This window comes from Ochotona princeps, chromosome 25 (assembly GCF_030435755.1).
Source record: "Ochotona princeps isolate mOchPri1 chromosome 25, mOchPri1.hap1, whole genome shotgun sequence".
Classification (NCBI taxonomy): domain Eukaryota; kingdom Metazoa; phylum Chordata; class Mammalia; order Lagomorpha; family Ochotonidae; genus Ochotona; species Ochotona princeps.
Genome location: NC_080856.1, coordinates 7521347 through 7542850, shown reverse-complemented (window position 1 = coordinate 7542850; position 21504 = coordinate 7521347). Strand labels below are relative to the sequence as shown.

The window sequence follows — 21504 nt, the reverse complement described above, 5'->3', positions numbered from 1 at the left end:
TGATGTTAACTCTCAGTAAATTTCTACATAAGCTATAGCATTGCACTCAGATATTTCTTCATAAAAGCAAGGAATAAAGGTGACATGATACACCCTTCTTTTTGTCATGATACTTTTAGAATAGAAACTACAAGTACTGTGCATATCATGGGTCCTCTGGTCTCACCAGTTTCATATATTAGAAACAAAAGATTGCTGTTGGGGAAGTGACTGCGATAAACTTGCTTTTTAAAACCAAAGTTCCTGAGCAAGAGCGAACAAATAACTCAATATATCAGTTAAAGTCCCAGCAGGAAACATGCCACACTCAAGTGGAATGGTTAAGGTTAATTTATTAAAAAGGACTGTTTATAGGTGTGTGGGAAAAACCAACAAGAGATGCTACCACACACCTGGGTTCTGGAGATGTTGGGAATTTATTGTTATATATCTAGATCCTGAAAGGCCAGGAAAAGGTATACAGAGATTAACCCAGCAGTAACTGTGGCCCTGGTAGCGGAACGGGGCTGTCCTGTAATGACCAGCCGGGCAAGAAACCTGCTTGGGAGGATGCCACGCATGCAGGATGCTGGTCCAGCTCCTGGCATGGCAGAATGAAGACACGGGAAGGAAGGTGTGGGGAGACACAGGGAGAACAGGAAAAGGACACCTTAGAAGGTGGAGTAGTAAGGGAACCTACGTAGCTCCTAGCGGGGTAGGATAAAGTATATGTGGGGATATAAAGAGGAAGAAGAATGATATTGTTGTGGGAATTCACTGAAAATACTAGATCATATAGGGAAAAGACAAGACATGTCTTTTGGGAACTATGTAAAGGAAAAGAGAGAAAAAGATTGATAATTGAAAGTTAAACTGTACATTTTCCATTGTGTCCTGAGTTCCTTAAATTGATAGGAATTATCTGTTTCAGAGTTTGACAAAACACAAAATATAGGGAAACCTCAACTATGTTCTAATTCTAGGGGATAAATTCAAAGCTCAGTTATCTAATTCAGCCTTAAAAAGGCAAAGTTATAACAGTTATAACAGTATAGACAGGTAGGGGTAACAAGTTCATGTGTTTTTTAAAATAAATTTTGATTAATGGATAATTGTGTGAATTTTGAATGTAGTGTGATCATTCAGGACATGTGTCAACAGGTGTATTTTGCCTGCTGGCATCTTCTCTTTCTAAGCACCAAGGAAATATTCTAAGAATCAAGGGCAAGGATAAGATGGCCAAGGGTTGAGCAACTCTTTTTGGAGAGGAAAAGAGTGGGGAGAAGTAATAAAAAAAAAAAACTAGCCAAATACTTAAATTTAACAAAATTGAGGATGAATTTAGAAATTCTGCATTGCTAAATTTAACATGGATCCTTAGCAAAACTATGAGAATTTCTATTGTAAGAAGAAGCAAGCATGTGATCTGGTGGATACAACACTGATTGGGATATCTTCCTCACGCAACAGAGTGCCCAGGTTCAATTCCAGGTTCCAGGGACTAATTTGATTCTAGGTAACAAGAACAAGAGCTCAGGGGGCTGGACTCTGGAGTTAACCAGTAGATGAAAGAGATCTAATGACCAGCTTATTTGATCTTTGAAATTGCTTTATTATCATTTCATATTATAGTAAGAGTGTTACTATTTAGTTTGTTGCCTGACTAGTTGAACAAAGGAACAGAAAAACAATTTAAAAATCTAAAATAACATATTCAGCTAATAAATGCAACTGCAATGTGTCTCTGTTCAATGGATGTGCTATTAACTCACTTCCTTCCACAGATTTAAAAATAAAAGCAGCCAGAAATAAGTTGTTTTAAGCTTCATTGTTCTGCCTAGAATATGAAGAGCGTAGGATATAAGATAGAAGCGTTGGTTCCCTACATTTTATGAGGAAAAGAATTTCCAAGTTTGCACGAGTGAAGCTTAGCAGTATAACATAGTTTCAGGAATTATTAAGATTCTACTTTTCTCTTATTTCCTTGTGTTTCATTAAATCTTATTTGCTTCTCAAAGGAAGAAGATGAAGAAGGATTCATTGTGAATCCTGGTAGAGATAGTACAACAAACCAAATAAGGAAAAAGGAACCCCACATTTCTACCACAACCCACTACAATTATATTGGGACTAAATCCAATGAGGCCAAGACTAACCGGTCCCCCACAAGAGGAAGTGAATTGCCTGGAAAGACCAATATTCCCAACACATCTTTAGACTCGACCTCCCATTCAGAGACTATGACCAAGCTACCACCCCAAACTGTGGAAGGCACTTTGGCTTCTTTAAATGTTGCTTCTAAAACTGTTGCCAAGTATCCACAAATGAACTTGACCGGAACAGCAGAATCTGTACATACAGTTTCTGTAACAGAATATCCAGAGGTGTCAACAGATATTGGCGAGGAAGAGGGTTTACTGACCAGTTTCAGGCATGATATTGGATCCGATGATTCTTCAGGCTCCAGTCCTGCAACTTCTGCCATGCCATTTGTCTCAGAAAATATATCCCATGTATACGTGTTTTCTTCAGAAAACCCAGAGGCAATCCCATATGATCTCCTTATACCAGAGTCCACAAGAAAAGCTTCAGAAGATTCAGTTTCATCAGGCTCAGAAGAGTCATTGAAAGATCTCTCTGTTGATGGAAATGAGTGGCTTCCCAGCTCAACAGATGTGGCCACGCAGCCCGATATTGGATCCGGTAGAGAACGCATTCCCCAGAATAATTATACAGAGATACACATCGATGAACCTGAGACCTTTTCTCTAGGACCAGTAGCACCTCTGGGGCCCTCAGTCACAGACGTGGAAATGCCAGCTTATTCTACTTTTGCCTACTTTGCAACAGAGGCCACACCTCATGCTTTTACTCCATCCTCTGGACAACACGATTCAGTCCCCACTGTGCATGTGGTACACTCGCAGACAACTGAACCAGTATCCAATGGTGAGACACCTCTTCAACCTTCCTACAGTAGTGAAGTCTTTCCTCTAGCCACCCCTTTGTTGCTTGACAATCAGATCCTCAATACTACCCCTGCTGCTTCAAGTAGTGATTCGGCCTTGCATGCTACACCCGTATTTCCCAGTGTCGATGTGTCATTTGAACCCATCCTGTCTTCCTATGATGGTGCACCTTTGCTTCCATTTTCCTCTGCTTCCTTCAGTAGTGAACGGTTCCGCCATTTGCATACAGTTTCTCAAACCCTTCCGCAAGTTCCTTCAGCTGCTGACAGTGATCAGGTACCCTTGCATGCTTCTCTGCCGCTGGCTGTGGGTGATTTGCTGTTAGAGCCCAGCCTTGCTCAGTACTCTGATGTGGTGTCACATCAGACCACTGCTCACGCTGCTTCGGAGACCTTGGAATTGGGTAGTGAATCTGGGGTGCTGTATAAAACGCGTGTGTTTTCTCAAGCCGAACCGTCCAGCAGCGCTGTCGTGATGCATGAACCTCCTTCTGCTTTCTTTCATCACAAGATTCCCCAACACTTCAGTGGGTCGCACAGTTCTGCAATCCCCGTGCATGATTCTCTTGATGTATCTGAGCAGGGTTTTCTGTCGAGCAGCCCTAGCCGTCTGTCAATACCTAAATCGTCAATCGCCCCAACTGCATCAGTACTGCAGCCTACTCATGCCCTGTCTGGTGACGGGGGGTGGTCTGGAACCTTCTCTGATAGCGAATCCCTTTTACTTGACACCGATGGGCTGACAGCCCTTAAAATTTCTTCACCTGTTTCTCTAGCTGAATTTACATATTCTACATCTTTGGTGGGTGATGACAATAAGCCTCTTTCTAAAAGTGAAATAATATATGGAAGTGAATTGCAGAATTCTACTTTCAGTGACATGGTTTACCATTCTAAAAAGACAGCTGTGCCAGAAACCTCTATTTTCATGTCTAGCACAGAAAGCATGCTGCCAGGGTCCCCTGCTTATACCACCACTAAAGCTTTAGAATACGAGATTAGTCAAGTTCAATCTACACATGCTGTGTCTCCAGAAGTCGATGATACTTCACTTAAACTTGTGCTTCGTGCAAAATCAGAGCCAGCCTCCTCTGACCCCGCCTCTAGTGACGTGTTCCCTCCTTCAACTCAGCTTCTAGATTATGAGGCCTCAACTTCTTTTAATCCTGAAGGATTGCTGCAACCTTCCTTTCAGGCTTCTGCTGTTGACACCATGCTTAAAATCGCCCTTCCAACTGTGTCCAGTGAACCAATACAGGTTGAATTCCCCAAGGTCGATAAAATTGGTTCTACAATATTACATCCCATGACATCAGATTCTGCTTCAAGTGAAAGCATGTCACACTCCACCTCTCTACCAGTTTTTGATTTGTTACCTACTTCTAATATGTACTCTGCTTCACCTCAAGACTTAACTGTTTCTTATGCAAGTGAGAAATTCTTTCAGCCAGTTTTACTTAAAAGTGAAAGTTCCCAGCAAATAATATCCTCTTTATACAGCAAGGATGAGTTGTTGCAAACTACCAGTTTGGAGAGTAACCAGGCCTTTCCCCCAGAAGGAAGCCTTACATTTGTTACTACTATTTTACCAATGGATGAGCGTCCAAATACACTCACAACTAAACTGGTGTATTCTGAAGAAGTTTCCACCTCCACCACAATCTCAATTACTGACAAGGTGTCTGCTAGTATTCCAACAATTGCTTCCAGTTCACTTGTATCTAGTGATCATTCTGTTCCTTTAGGAAATGGGCGTGTTTCCATTACAGCTGTTTCTCCCAGTCAAGAAGGCTCTGTAGGTACAACCGAGTTGCTATTTCCTTCTAAAGCAACTGTAGAACAGGCTGCCACTGCTAGAGCTGTTGTTGATTTGGTGGGTGGAGATGAGGATGGTGACATTGATGACGAGTATGGTGACGATGATGAATATGATGACAAAGATAGTGATGGCTTTGCCATAAATAAGTGTATGTCATGTTCAACCTATAGAGAATCGCAGGAAAAGGTCATGAATGAATCAGATGCCCAGGAGAACAGCCCTTTGGACCAGAGTAACCAACAATCATATTCGCAACCTCCAACTTCTGAAAAAGAAAATAAAGTCCTGGGGGGAGCCACAGACAGTCAAACCGCTATGGACAGAAGGCCTGGTAAATCACTCTCTGCAGGTGTGCTGCCTGGAAAGCACAGTGGGACACTCGACTCACACGGTCAGAGTGGTAGAACCCTGCTTCCTCTGACTCCAGGATCTAAAACATGGGCAGTTGTGTCAAGTGACGAAGAGAGTGGATCAGGGCAAGGGGCCTCAGATAGTTTTAGTGATAATGAGACTTCCACAGATTTCAGTTTTCCAGATGCTAATGAAAAAGAAACTGATGGGGTCCTGGAAGCAGGTGACTCAGAACTAGCTCTGGAATCTCCACAGCCCTCAGCACCATCTGTTGCTAGCAGGCACTCAGAGGTCTTCAACAGTTCAGAGGCAGGTTAGTTACAGTTCAAGAGGATAGACTGAGGTTTGGTGCTTTCCTTGCCCTGTAAGCAAAACAGAAAAATCATGGAACGAGCGAAATTTGATTAAAGGGCTCATTGTGTGTGAGTGTGTGTTTTTTTTCCAAATTAAAACACTTAACAAATCAAGTCACAACATTTAAAGTATGGTTACATAATTTTGAATGAATGTTCAAGATGGTTTTGGTCTCTAATTCTGTCCAACATAGATTTAAAAAGTTATTTATTGTCAAAGTTCCCATTTCTACAGGATGACTGCTACACGCAGAAACAGCTCCGTGACCTACATTTTCACTATACTGCTTCTTAAGTAAGATTGAGGTGTGCTATTTGCAGATTTCAGTTCCCATAGTTGTGTTCTAAAATACATTGTAAACGAATCCACTTGAATTATTAAATGAATCATGCTGTTAGTCATATGATGTAAATATCTCTGGTGTACCCCAAGGAAAAAAATTGGAAAATTCAAACTTCCTCCCTTATCTTGGGGGCCAAAAGGACCGGTTTGTTGTTGTCGTTGTTGTTTGTTTTGTTTTGTTTCTGTTGTTGTTGTTGTATTTGAGAGGCAATGCTAAGGTTTAAAGAAGAAAACACTCTAGGTTTTTTTCCTTGTTTACCTCTATATTGCCTAGAGAGGGCAGTGTGAACCAACAAAATTTACTTTGTTCTTGCCGTAATACAATTTTCTAAGCAAAATAGTAGGTTAGGTGTTCTGTTACAAGATGCAAAACAGTAAAGCATTTTCTGTGGAAATGTATTTCATTTGTGACTGTGTTTTATGTAAATTAGTGTGTTGGCCAGATGTTTCCTAGAGCGGATTACTTACAGATGTTGCTCTGAGTCCCTTCAGGGAGGAAAGGAGAGCTCAACTGGATTAGAAATGTAAAATACTAGATAAGTTTTATAATTTGGTTTTTATTAAATTTTAAGAAATGTTAAGGTAAAAAGAAAATACTTAAATCTTAACAGTGAAACATAAACATAACATATTACATAAAAGTATTCATAATTAAAGATAGATAGCACACTTATTATGTTTTTCCTCTTTGTTAGTTTAATCTCCTCAATTAGTTTTATATTTTCCTTCAGTGAAGTAGCAATTAAAAGTTTGTACATTTTGGTAGAAAAGCTTCTTTTCTATATTTGACTTGATAACTATTTAACTTTGCATTTCAGTTTAAGCACTTAAACTCTGATATGTGAGAATACATAATGAAATTGCAGGTCATTATAATCATTAGTGTTGCCATAAATGAGTTGTTACCTAGCCTCAATTATAGCAGCTTTTAGATTGGTTGGGTTTATTTTTAAGGAAATATCAGAAATATATTTTTCTGTCGTTTTAGGAATTAACACAAAAGTATTCTTGCTACGTGATATTATATAAAAAGGCTCTATCTGCAGCAAAGGTTAAATCAAGAATTAGTGACTGAAACTTAGCACATTATCTGCAAAGTACTAATTAGATTTACCTAATTATTACAGCGATATTCTTCCACTAACAAGGAGAAAGCAATATACATATAAAACCCAACATCATCAAGTAAAAATGCTCTTATGTAGTTTTTCTTTTCAGTAATTGAATATGCCCCTCTATCTAACTATTACAGATTCTCTCTGAAACTTTTACATTTGTCATGTTTCCTGGAATGTGGTCTTTCAAAAGCATAGACATCGAGAATAGCAGCACCTTCAATTTATAAATGACGAAAACTGATGCCCAAAAGTACTAGGACCTAATCCAGGCGATGTGAAGAACTAACACAGACGTGAATCTGGTAACACGTTCATTTGGTGTCAGTCTCCTAAAGATTACACTTTCACAATTCAGTACCGCAAAATACATAATGTCCAAGTTGCAATACTAAATTATGCTGCTTTGTTCTCAAGGGATGTTCTAAAGCATTAATCTTAGTTGCATATAGATACATTATCATTTAGGCAACTCAATACACTGCTGGTCCAATAGCAAAACAGGTATTTCAGACTCAACTAAACTAAATTAAATCACTGCTATCAGTTGTTCCTCCTTATACTATAGAAAGTAACTACTTGGTTGCTCATCATGTATCATTTCCTCTTGCTAAAAATTTCTGGATTTTATACTACAGAATTGTCTTAGAATTATCATTCTGATACTTCAGCTAAAGATTAGATCTTCCAGAGAAATTGTAAGTCCACATATAAGATTATGTATTTGTGCATGTTTTTATTCAGCGCTTATATAAAGGACATATTTATATTAAATATTTTATGTGTACATATCTTACACATGCATTACAATATGTATTCAGGCCTAGCTGATACATTTGCTTGCACATACATATGGTAATAAAAAGATACTACTTATATATGTACATATATACACACACACCCCAATATACAGGTTTGCTACATCTGTAGTCTATAAAGATCCATGCAATTACATAAAGTTAATTTCTGCATAGTTTGATCTACTTCACATTATATTATTATTATTATTGGAGTGTAAGTTGACATTTGGACTTTTCTCACAAGAATGTTAACCACATACAGCTCAAATGTCAGTTGGTTTACAACGCTTTTTTTTAAGTCATATGATTTCTAGTCACCCTTTTGTATTCCAGTTTTAACTGGAAAATCCAGTTATTGTTATAAGAAGAGTACTTGGGGAATTGTGGATGCCATTTTCATTCCGTGTTGCATTTCTGATAGAGTGATTTAAATTCTTGGCCCATTCTTGCCAATTAAATATAAAGCTCCATTTTAAATATTAAGTTCTCTACAGTGTTCTAATTTGATACACATGCACACATAGTGTCTCAACTTTCTTATTCTTAAGGGTTTTTTTTTTACTCTGTATCTATATAAATGGAACTAATTTCATGCATTTCACATATGCGGTTTTAAGGGCATAATGTCCTCCCCACCCTATTGCATATGTTGAGTTTCTTTCCTAATCACAAACTTATTTGTCCACTAAATATAGAATTCAGCAAGTAGTAAGTAGATAAGCCATTGTTTCTTGAGAGTATATACAGGGCTAAAAAAAAGTAATCAAATCTCAAATGTCCATTTTTTGTTCCCTATATGTTAGTTACCACAAATGAAGAAAAATCTATATTTGCCTTTTGGGGACTGACTTATTTCATCAAGTATAATCATCTGGAGTTTTTGTGCACCGTCCCAAGTGATTTCCTCTGTTTCACATGACTCAGATTAAGACACAATATAAATGTGTCAGGCATGTGAGTGAGTAGCGATCCTTGAAGAAGAACTTAAGTATAGTACTTTCAGCTCTTCCACAGGTGGATAAAAGCAGCGTTCTGTTGCAACAGTGCTAGCCTATTGTCTCCGAAACAGACAATGCTTATAATCACCTCACTTTCTACTGAAGCGTTGAGAAGCGGAGGGAAAGATGATTACTGATTGCTAAGATTGAAACTCAGATTCTTAACAGCTTAGAAGAGTATCCCCAGTGACAGTCATTTTCAAAAGGCTGGTACAAAAATGCAGGATTACAGAATGGTCATTTGACATATTTCACAATTAAATTAGTGACTGAATTTGGACCTTTTCATTATTTACACTTGAGTATATGAAACGAATAGCTAAACGCGCGTGTGCCTTCAGTTCACATGATATTGGACTTTTGTTCTTGATCAAAACAGTGGAGAAGAAAGGAACTCAAAATAACATGTAAAATTAACCTACAATTACCATTAAAATGCGTTGCTGAATTAAAGTGTTATGCAAATGTAATAAGGGTTATAAGATTTTTAAATGAAAGTAATTGTTTATAGTTATATACCTAATTGCATGGTTTAACAATTCCATTAAAGTTAATTTTGGAAAAGCAACAATGACTCAGTAAGTAACATTGTTCTTCCTGATCATTTTCTTTTGACATTAACAGATTTCTTATTTTAATACTTCCATTTCCCTTTTCTCAAACTTTTCAAGGCAATGTTATGCACACTGGAACAGCACCTTAAACTGAGTGCTGATCTCTGTTGGGGTATTGTGGTCCTTCAGCCTTGCTTACTTTTTAAACTTGGTTTTGCTTAAGTTGACCTATAATCACATTTTTTGCATCGTAGAATGGAAGTTTTAAAGGTAAGTAACAGCAATGGGGGTTGCAGAGAATCAGTTGAAACATGTTGTAACTTTTCCTTCAGTGAAACATCAATTCTCTCCATTCTCTCCGACTACAGAGGCCAGTAATAGTAGCCATGAGTCTCGCGTTGGTCTAGCTGAAGGGCTGGATCCTGAGAAGAAGGCGGTCCTGCCCCTTGTGGTCGTGTCAGCCCTAACCTTTCTCTGTCTAGTGGCTCTTGTGGGTATTCTCATCTATTGGAGGTAAGTGGAGTGTTTGCTTTGGAAAAGATAATTCCTAAAGCTCAGATTTTGCCCAAATTTAAGCCAAAAGATCCAGAAAGTTTATTCAAATTTTGTTTTCTTGAGAACCACCGTTAAGATAACTCAAGGAACTATGTAAAAATAAACTTATGTATCCAAGGTATAATAATAAAAGGGTTGAATGCCTTCATACTGAAACAATTAAAGATAAAATGAAGGAACTTTGATTTTTGTTAATATTTACTGCAATATTTTGCCAGCTACTCTTTCATATTAATCTAATGAATATTCAAGCATTATCATAGCTTTTGCCAGAAATCTGAGCTTTTCACCAACTGTGAAGATTGCAAACGTTAAATTTAGGAAAACATTTTTTGATATCTTAGAAAACATTGCTTTTTTAGAAGAGAGTTATTTAAGATGCTTTATCAATCTTGCATACTGATTTTTTTAAAAGCCATACAAAAATTGTAAACCAGTCAATTATGTTATGTATTACATAATTAGGGAATAAAGTTAATTGCTACATTAAATTGTGTGGGATTCTAAAATTTGCAATTTACTTTGAAGATAAAGTACAGCTTCACTCTCACCCACAGCTCATTAAGGTATTTTAAAAGCAAGGACGATTGCACCAATCATAAACTTTTCAACCGCTAACAAGCCAAGCATGCAGCAAATCATTAAATTTAATGGGGATGCAGTAAAGTTAGTGTGTGTATTGAAATACAAGGATGTGAGGATGATATGAGGAAGAAAGCATAGTACTTTTTTCTTTTAAAAGATAATTTTTAGAGCTATAATTCCTTGTGTTTAGTGTCATCACTTTGCAGGTTCATATCACCACCTTCTGAATCATCTCCTACATAGTCTTAGTTTGTTACCACATGTATTATTTTTGTTCTTATATGTATTGCACTGTGTGAAGTATTGTTTGGAGCAAAACATATATTAAAAATGAATGAAAGCCAAGACTTTCAAGGAATAAGGGCTTCCAATTGTTAATATTTTTCCTTAGGAGAAAATATTTCTCAAGAAAACATAAAATTTTGTATTATCATGTATTATAGCAACTGAAATATAATGCTAAGAAGGGTTAGAGAATTCCAATTCTTATTAGCCAGAGGGGCAGGAAAACGTAAAATTCAGTATTATTTGATATTTCATAGAAAATTAAAATCTGAAATGATTATGTTTTCTTTCAGTAATGAGTCAACCCATTATGTAAGGAAGTGATAAAAATTACCAGTTGAAAACATATTTAGTCTTCATCAATGAGCTATTTTTCTTTTCCTCTCAATAACACGTTATAAAATATGAAAAAAGCATAGTGGTTTAGATATATGAGAATATTGTTGTTATGTATATTTTTATAATCGATCTAATATTTTTAAAACCTTGTCATTAGAAAAACCCATTCAAAATTGTTACATATTCGTCCTACTCACATCCATTTGGAGTTAACTCACTGTGAGATGTAACTTTCTAGACCATACTATACATTAGCACGATTGCCTGCTTCATGACAAGGTAACGCTAAATATGCAATTTTCAGGGTTTGTGTGAACTATTCGGATTTTAGTGTCTCCGTGTTTGTAAGTGAGACACCTTCAGGAACCAGGAAACATTTTAGAGCTATGTTGAGCCTGCAGCTTGTGGAATACCTTAAAATCTAAGGATGTCCCAAAAACCGTCTAAACAGTAGCTTATTATATTGAGATTAATTTTTATTTGACATAAATCAGTATATCATAAACTTCATCTGTTTAAAGAATATAATTCACCAGTTTTTAAACTCATTTTAGTATTCTCTAATTACTAGTAGTGTTTATTATCATGTACTTGTCAGGCACTTGCATGTCTTCTTTAGAAAAATGTGTGTTTAACTTCTTTGCTGCCAATGTTAAAAATTTAATTGGATTACTTTTCTTTTTATTACTGTTAGTTTTTTATAATTCTAGACATAATGCTCTTGCCAGATAAATATTCTATAATTATGTACCCTATTCTGTGTTTTGTTTTTTCTCTTTTTCTGATAATACTTGATAGTATCAAAGTTTTCACTTTTGATGAAGTCCAGTGCACCCATTTTTTCACCTGTTGTTTATGATTTTCATATCATATAGAAGAATCCTTTATCAAACTCAAAGCAATAAGAACTAACTTCCACATTTTCTTCCACATATTTTTGCAAAGTGGAAAGATTCATGCTTCACAATTTCCAAACTTATTTCAAAGCTGCAATAATAAAGAGAGCCTGCTGCTATCATTGTTACAGACACATTCAAGATTATCAAAAATATCATGAAAGCTAGAATCAAAAGACATTTCACTTGGATACAAAAAATTTCAAAATTCATGCAATTAAGTAAGGTGTCTACAAAATCTCCATGTAAACACAATGTGTGGATTTTAAAAAAATACATCAAGATGAATTTGTCTTTTAATTACTTTTTCCACAAAATTTGTGAAGTATTCTCATAGACCAAAGGAATAAAATTGAGAGTCCATAAATAATATCTTACATTTATAGTCAACAGGTTTTAGATACACATCCCAATACCTTCTAGTGGTCAAAGAAGTCCCTTCAAAAAATGGTGCTAGTGATATTGGACATCCATGCACACACGAAGACTCAAAGTAGTACTTGTCACACCATGTGTAAAAGTGAACTCAGAAGGGACTATATCTTAAGAGCTAAAACTGCAACATTCTTAGAAGAAAATGTCTAAATCTGCTTATAACCTAACTTAGAAGGAAAACAATCCTAAAGTGGTATATTAGATCTTCTCTTTTTAATTTTCCTAATTCACTGTGTCCTATTATAACTGTATAAACTTTGAGTTGAAGCATATTTTAGCAAAAAGGGGAATTACAAGTGATTAAGCCTAGGTCGCTTTCACACTTTCATATTGTTCCTGGTGTTTACTGCAGGGTGTTGGGCCTGTAACTCACCCACCTTGGTTCCCGTTTTGGTAGATTTCCTAGCACATTTGTAAGAGTGCCGTCTGATGTTCTTTAGGGCCCTGTGAGTGAACAGAGCAGAATTGGTACTGTTTGAGACTTGTATGAAGACATCAAGAGATGAAATAATTACACACTTCTAGCTTTTAACTCTGAGTACTGTGGGAAAAGGTGTAAATTAAATAATCAGATTGCCATTGATTGATAGGACCTATGTCTACAGGTTTAAAACAGTCATCACATTTCTCATCATGGCTGAGTGATAATTAGCAGGAGACATAGTTATCAACAGTTAGCACGTAAATGTGAAGACATTCACTGCTTATACAGAACATATGGACCATAGGTACTGAATCCTGTCACACATTAAATAATATGCCCTGAAATCATTTTCCAGATGTTTTAAGGTACAATTTACATAAAATAAATCGTGAGTTTCTAAAATGCAATATTACTTCTTCAACAGGGAAGATATTTTTAAAGCAAAAGCTGTTTTTAACGAAAAGAGAAAGAATTCTTGAAACTTTTTTAAGAGTCACAACTTTAAGAATCAACATTTAGCATTTTTAACTATCTAAATTTTTAAATTAAAGATGGGTTGAGTTACTGTACAGCAGCACTTGATTCGTTGCTGTCATCAGGAGTTTGTGGTGTGCTCTTGCAAGCTGTTACTCTTGTCATTAGATTGAAAACACTGTAGGTCATAGTTACCCTTGATTCCAATATACCCATGGTCATTCTTAAAAGCCTCGGCAACAATATTTATGTGTGCTGGAAAGAAAATCACCCCTGATTTGGATGCCACGCTCATTATTTCCTCACTAGAGTTTTGTAGCTACTATATTACCTTGTAGTAGAAAGCTGCTTCTTTTTCTCATCAAAACATTACCTATGGCAAATCTTGTTTCTACATGCCATTTACTAGTAGCTGAATCCAGTCAGAAGGGTATGGTTAATGTTGAGTGACAATAGCTTCAGGCATTCCTTCCTTTCCATACTTGGTGTGTAGCAACAATGTAGCCAGAAGATTTCCTCCATCAGTGAAATGCCATTTGGTACTAGCTGCAACTGAAAACAATTCCTGCTTCTAGCATATCTGATATCTGTTTGTTGTTCAGCCTCTCATGTAAGTAAAACTGAGATTAAAATTGGAGGCTGTAAAACTCTTTATATCTTATATTTTGTTAATATTGATTTGAACCTAATGATCTTTCTTCTGGGTGTATATTCACTTAGTATTTATTTTTTATTCACTTATATTTTAATTCTGGGTATTCCCACCATAATTTTCAAGCAGCTCAGAGATTGTCTTAGTGTCCATGGAAGCTCGTAGTATAAATTGCTTTCTTTTATTTGCAGGAAATGCTTCCAAACTGCACACTTTTATTTAGAGGATAGTGCATCTCCTCGAGTAATATCTACACCTCCAACACCTGTCTTCCCAATTTCAGGTAACAGCGTAAGGTGCAATGAAGAGCAGCTGGAAAACATTGAATGAAAAGCACAAGATTATAAGTTTAGAAGTTTTAGGTTCATTTGGATAGTCAACTGATGGCTGCTATGCAGACTAATTTTGGTGCTACCCAAACTAGTGTATCATATATCAAGCACTTGGGGTCATATTCTGTTATTCATTGAATGTGATCCAATCGCAGAGATGAAATGGCAAATTTGTAACTTTCAGCTGATTTATGTTGATGATACTAACTTTTATTGCAATAAAATATTGCTTAAGAGCAATGCTTTGACTCTGTTTCAGTACTTTAATGGAAACCTAAGCAACGGAAGTCATACTAAGTCAATGTAAAACAGATGCATTTGAGAAAGCAATAAAAATAATGTCTAGCTCCATTCTGATCATTTGAGATTATGAGAGAAAAGGTTTCTTGAGAAACCTTCACAGAAAAAAAAATATGAAAACAGCAGTGGTCATAGTGGCAAAAACATGAACACAAATAGTTTACAGTTGTCTGAAATACTTTGTCTCAAGATGTTAAGCAGTTAGATATTTGAGAGGACATTAACTACTTTTATCAGAACTTACCTGAATATCAATATTCAAGTTATAATTTTTATTAAAATATTCATTTCCGAGTTCCCACTAGAAGTAAAAATTGCAGCCATTTACTGATTAAAATCTCAAAATGAAAAGTTGTCTAGAAATGTGTGAACTGAGGTACGGGGGGATGAGATGTGGACACTGACATTGTTAAGCAGAATCAAAGACAGGAATTCGACTCCAGTCATTTCATACAAGCCGCTTGCTAAATTGTCTGATGCTGTGTGTGGTATCGCTCAGGGCTCAAGTTCTCCATGCTCTCCTTCCCTGGAATCTCACGACTAATAAAAAAGAAAAATGGGGCATGTGTTTGGACAAGCAGTTAAGATGCCAGTTAGACCATCTGTGTATCGCATTGGAGTGCCTGATTTCAAGTCCCCGCACTGGCTCCTGATCCATTTTGTGGCTAATGCAGACTCTAGAAAGCAATTGATGGCTCAGGGAACCAGCATTCCTGCACCTGTGTGGGCCTGGGCTCCTGGCTCCTGGCTCCTGGCTCCTGGCCCCTGGCTCCTGGCCCAGGAACACTGTAGGCTGTGGATGGCTCCTGGCTCCTGGCTCCTGGCCCCTGGCTCCTGGCCCAGGAACACTGTAGGCTGTGGTGATTGCAGCTGCAAATAGGAGCACACCCACATTCACCATCTCTGGAATAAACAAAAAGTTAGAAACAATGTTAAGTGATATTCCACTTATGAAAGGAGATTGACTGGGCAGGAGTTCCTTGGGTTTGAAAGCCATTTATCAGAACTAATGATTTAGGTGTGACAAATTATTTCTGTTTTCTTATCTAATTATAAGAGCTACTTCCAGGCAAGACTCTCCTTTGGGTGTGAAGGTGGAATTACACCTTTTGCTAGTGTACCTTGAGCTTGAATAATTCAAGTTTAGTATTCAAGTCCACTCATCTAACAGAACAGATGGAGTCTTTTTTTTTTTTTAGTCAACAAATTCCTGGTAATGAAGCTTAAATGTATTAGATGGCCTACCTATTGAACATCTGTTGAGGAAAATAACTGTTTCTAGCAAAACGTGTTTGATGTTTCCTTGTCAGAGAAATCGCTTGTGAAATTGCATAGTGTGAACTGCAACATGCTTAGTCTAAGAAAGTCTTTCCAGGAAAAGAAAAAAATCAGTTAAAGTAATTTGGCCCTTTCACAATTAATTAACAGATCCATTGACTTTGTTTACATAGCATATCTTCATGTTAGAATTCTTTAAATTTTACAGATTAAAGTCTCAATAGTTTTTGTCATTATATTCAATGAATATTCCACATAAAATTGATTCTATTATTTATAGAGAAAACAAGAGGCTTTCAAGTATAAACATGGACTAAAATCAACTCTAGACGTTAACCTGGACAATTTTACAAAACTGAAATTGCATTGCGTATTGTGCATAGCCCATGCTGAAACTGAAGGAGATACTCATATAACCCTGGGGTTCTGGCTATGAGATTACAACCACTTATTTCTTTAATGACAATATAGTTGCATTGTTTTTGCATGTATCCATACAAACCCCATATTCAAGAATGTGGTACATGCAGGAACACAGTCTGCTTGATAAATACAGATGCTTTTATAGAATAATTATAAACTAACCTTGAAATAAGTTATGTTGCCATTACAGTATAGATGGAAAAGAAACTCGTGATCAAAATGAATTTCTAAAATGCACGTGGTGGTTATGGTTTGCTTACAGAAAATTGATGATTGTTGCTTAACAATGAAATTCTAAGATTTGGATGGGGTTAAAAGAAACAGTGAGATTTCAAGTCATGGCATATCTATTTCTAGTGAGTCATATTTCCTAACACAGATTGTTTTTATCTTACTTAGATGATGTTGGAGCAATTCCAATTAAGCACTTCCCAAAACATGTTGCAGACTTGCATGCAAGTAATGGGTTCACTGAAGAATTTGAGGTACAATTTTGATATATCTATTTTATATAAAATAGAAAGTAATAATTTAAGATTCACCCATAGATTGTGTATTGGCCTAAAGAGGGAGATTGAAACAGTTTTTGCTTCTGCTGAAAATATTACTTTCCTACTTACAAGAAAGTTTGTTGTAGCTGTCACTCAATTTATTAAATTGGTTTCCATTTTAAAAATTAAGTTGTGCTCATAGAAAATTTTTTAAATATGACTAATTCTTCCCTATAAATTGCAGAATTCTGATATCCTGTTTGTAAAAATCTGAATTAGTAACAATTTTTTAACTCTCTAAATTGCATAAATTTTTCCCCAGACTGTAAATGTGAATGAAAATTACTTAACTTTAGGATGCAAGCTAAAAAACAATCACATCTTCTCAAGAAAGCATGCCTTTCTTTAAAGCCTTTGAACTGCTTATACAGTGAAAATATGTCCAGTGTTGTTGTTTTAAACACTTTTAGATAATAGAGGATGAAAATTTTCCTTCAATTCTGTCATGGCCCACTGAGTTAGCAGTTTACCAGATTTTTCAAAATAGAAAATTGTATACCCAAATTTAATAATTAACAACAACAAAAAAAAGCTTTTCATTAATGAACACTGTCTGTTACATCATCAGATTAAATGTTTCCACGTTAAAGCTTCAGTCAAAACTTGGAGTTACTTATGTTACTATTTTTACTCCTGTTATTGGTGAAATCCAACTCCATGGGAGTTTGTTAACAGTTGGTACATTGTAAAGCTGCATTCAAACCAGGTCTACAATTTTAAAAACAATTTTTAAAACCAGCCTCTCTGTTGCTTTTGCCATCAGGCAATCTTTGACTTTCTCTCTGGCCAAGCAGTAATAGGGAGCCCCTACTGAGTTCCAGCATCCCTTTAGCCCCAAGCATCCTATAGAACTCCTTAGCCTGAGTTCTGAGCCAGACCCCAGGATCCACTCTCTCATCACAGCCGGCATCTGCTTCGCACAAATCACCCCAATTAAGACATATTAGGGCAAGGAAATACCAGAGTTAAAAAGCTTTAAGAAAGTAAAAGAAATACAACTGAACTGTAATAGGTTTAGCTTAAATTTAAAAAATTAGAAGCCAATTCATTTAATCCTCTCAATAAATCTAAATCATAGCCACATGGACTATGCAAGCAACGTACAGCAACATCAAAGAAAGTGAAATATTATGAAGAATTACGTATTTAACACATCAAGTTCTATTCTTCTTATCGTAGAGGTCATATCACACCGGCAGAGAAAAACAGTCAGGATAATGTCAAGCTAAATTGACCACAACAGGGAAAATAAATAAATAAAAATGGATCTAACCTTCCAACTGTTGAAAAAAAATAAATGAAAGCAGATCATTTATAGTCAGAGTTGGTGATACACATGTGAGATGGTATACTTGGTGTGCACATTATAAGATCATTTTAATATTAATCAGTTTATAATAATTGAATTAATAAAAATGATCTCATATTTTTACTCAGAAATTTTATTCTGTTGCTTTTAACTCACAGTCTGGTTGCAGGAATCTTCTCATTCACTCAATTATTAGCTTTGTAACTAATAATGCTACACCCTTCAAGTGATTCCTTATTAACTGGTTTTAATTGCTCAGAATGACTTTCTACAAAAGAGGCCGTTTTTTGGAGAGAGGATGGGCCATTCACTGATGCTTCACAGTCACTTTGGGGATCCATACTTTCTCAGAAGTTAGGATTACATTATACTATCTTAACACAGTAATTATGTTATAAACTAATACATGTAGAAATAAAATCTGAGAAGCATTTTAAGAGAAAACTGACAGAAATCATCTTTAACAAAAATTACAGTTTAAACCAAAAGAATATACTAATAAAATACGTACAAATTAGTTAAATTTTGTTTCAAATTGCTATAGTATTATAATTTTAAAAGCTAAAGAGATTTGTAATTTTTGACAGCCTTGAATTTGTTATAAACCACCTAATATGAAGCTATTTATGCTTTAAATTAACTAAAAATATTTCTAAATTTTACTAATTCAGAGTTTCAAATAGTGCTGTAGTGGGTGAACAAAGTTATATTTGAATATTTCAAAATCCATCTATTACGATAAAATGTGTCATGGATAATGTGGCCTTTCTCGTTGCTTTTTGAAAAATCATCCTGTTGTTGTATCACTGTCTCCTTTTTAAAAGTGTTATTTTTCCTTTTACATAATTTTAAGGTTCCAAATTGTTAGACATTTTGATTTGCATGCAACTGTTTGAAACATTCTGTTTTGTTAGTATTTGATGAATGTATTTATTGCATGATCATAGTTTTCCATTGTAAACCTAATATGAACACTTTTCTTTCTCATTTGTCGTGTGCTGTGGAATTTGATTTCTTTACTTTTTTGGCATTCATTCCCTCATTAGACACTGAAAGAGTTTTACCAGGTAAGGCATTATTTCACTGCATTTTCTTATAGCCAAGAAGTAGTTTTAACATGTAAAAAAAAAAAAGTTGTTTTGGATAGATTACTTTGTTTTGTCTTCCTTGTTATATTTTAAGACATTGTGCTTGCAAGCATGTTAAATGTTAAAACGGCATACATGGAATTTCTTACAGGAAGTGCAGAGCTGTACTGCTGACTTAGGTATCACAGCAGACAGCTCCAACCACCCAGACAACAAACACAAGAACCGCTATGTGAACATCGTTGCCTGTAAGTACATCTGTCCTCTCCGCTCTGACTTCAGCATCATTGCCACTGCTGTGTCCTTGAACGCTGCGCTGAAGTCATCTGAGAGCAGACTTCCTTAGGACTGTTTCAGATATAAAAGACTTGCAAAACACACCTGGAGTTACAGCTCTCCAACTCACACTGTTCTCCCACTCATGACAGCTGTTCCCTTGAAACCAATCGAGCTCTCGTCTTTCCTTTACGTTCTTGGGGCTACGCACGTCCTCCGTGTGTGTTGTTTCTGTCTATTCGTTGGTCCCGTTTCATTTACGACACATCTACTTTTTGTAGTTCTTCTAACCAAATGAGACTCTCGTAAGACTTTGTCTTTTACGTCCACCTTTACTCGTTTCTTTTTCTGTGTGTGTGTGTTTCCTGTTGTTTTACAAGCGATGATTTGTGTTACTTCTTCATATTCCTTCTTTTTCTCTTTGTTTTCTTACCTGTTCTCTCTCCCTTTTCTCCTCAGTGGGCAATAATGTGGGTTCTCATTTCCCATTGGTAGGATCTCACTGATTATTTTCTTATTAATTTAGTCTTTTTTTCCTTCTTCTTATAGCAGTTTTATGGACATCGGTTCCTCCTTATTCTCCTGTATTTTTTCCCATCTCTCTTCAATTCCATCTTCATGTTCCCTCCAACTCCAAAAATAACCGCTCCATCTTCCTCTCTTCATCCATGCAATAGTCGCTGCCTTCAGACTGTTTCGACCTTGACTCCAGTCTAACGGTGAAGCTGAGCTCTCTTTAGAACCACATTCTCATAGCATAGCTGCTGCCATCTTTTCCACAGATTTTACGGCAATGTTCATTTTTCACCTGAGAGCATTACTGACACTGTGCTGGCAACACATACAGTTCAGGTGCCTCTCATATAAAAAGAAATAGAAACTAGTTAGTATTTTCTCTATAAAAAGAAATAGAAATTAGCCATGCAGTAATTCTGAAGGGAACAGAGATGAATATATTTTCAACTTCTACTATGTGCCTGGTACCATAAGAACACTATCTTATTGGATTCCTGAAATAACCTGGCAGATGAAGTAATAAGAGTCTTCTTTTATAGATGAAGGAAACAACCCAGAAATTCTAAAAATGTTAAAACTGAAATGCAAAGACTTGACAGGGTGGTGTCTATACCCATCTCTCCAGCGCAATGGCTGTATTTCTGTGTCAGTGTGACCTGTCAGCTGATGGAAAATCTAACTGGTCCCAATTTGCTCTGTATTTACTTCTTCATCCTTGAAAGAATAGTCTGCCCTGTAAAGCAACCAAGTTTCCTTCTAGTAACACATCATTTTTGCATTATGTATCTCCTTCAAACTGGTTTCTGAACTCAATCCCAGACTCCTTCCTTCATTGTGTCGTGAATACTGTATCTGCTATCATAGTTTTAATTCTCTTGTAAATGACAGTGCAAGTTTCACCACCTCTGTGCTGGGAAAATTGTTGTACTTTTATATATAGCAAGTCCTGCTTGTTTAAGTTTCCAGAAGCTTCCTTTTTAAAAGATTTACTTATTTGAAAGGGAGAGTTATAAAGATAGAAAGAGATCTTCCTTCTGCTAGGTCTCTTTCCAAATGGCTGCAATAAACAAAGTTAGGCCAAGCAAAAGCCAGGAGCCTAGATCTCTCTGCTGGGTGCTAAGATCCCCCGGTGCTTGAGCAAGGAGCTGAATTGAAAGTGTGGTAGCCAGAAGTTGAAGCAGCACACGTTTGAGATACCAGCGTTGTAGTCAACGGCTTAGCTCAATGCCAGCTACTCAAGAATCCTTTACTTTCTTGCGCTGCTTCTCCTTCCTCGATCAGCCTCCAGTTCAGCATCTACTAGTGATCTTCCCTTGGCTTCTAAGGCACCATCACTGCTCTGTGGGTGACCCTTCATTGTTCACAGCCCCCATTCCCAATTTAAAAGCCTATCTAAAATGCCACCCTCACATTTCAACCTGTATGAAAAATTACTGTTGTTGCAGGCCCGCCAATCCTCTTGCCACTTAGCACCATTTTTTCAACACCTCCACCAAATGTTCTGTG

At 36.4% G+C, this 21504-nt stretch overlaps 1 protein-coding gene across 1 annotated transcript in view; it reads left to right on the top strand.

The window, feature by feature from the left end:
* Positions 1 to 21504, top strand: part of PTPRZ1 (protein tyrosine phosphatase receptor type Z1) — a 120389-nt gene that overhangs the window by 80683 nt on the left and 18202 nt on the right. The window contains exons 12-17 of the mRNA XM_058654948.1: positions 1998 to 5430; positions 9649 to 9793; positions 14117 to 14208; positions 16658 to 16743; positions 19165 to 19185; positions 19358 to 19454. Of these exons, the coding sequence (XP_058510931.1) occupies positions 1998 to 5430; positions 9649 to 9793; positions 14117 to 14208; positions 16658 to 16743; positions 19165 to 19185; positions 19358 to 19454 (3874 nt within the window). The remainder of the gene's footprint in view (positions 1 to 1997; positions 5431 to 9648; positions 9794 to 14116; positions 14209 to 16657; positions 16744 to 19164; positions 19186 to 19357; positions 19455 to 21504) is intronic.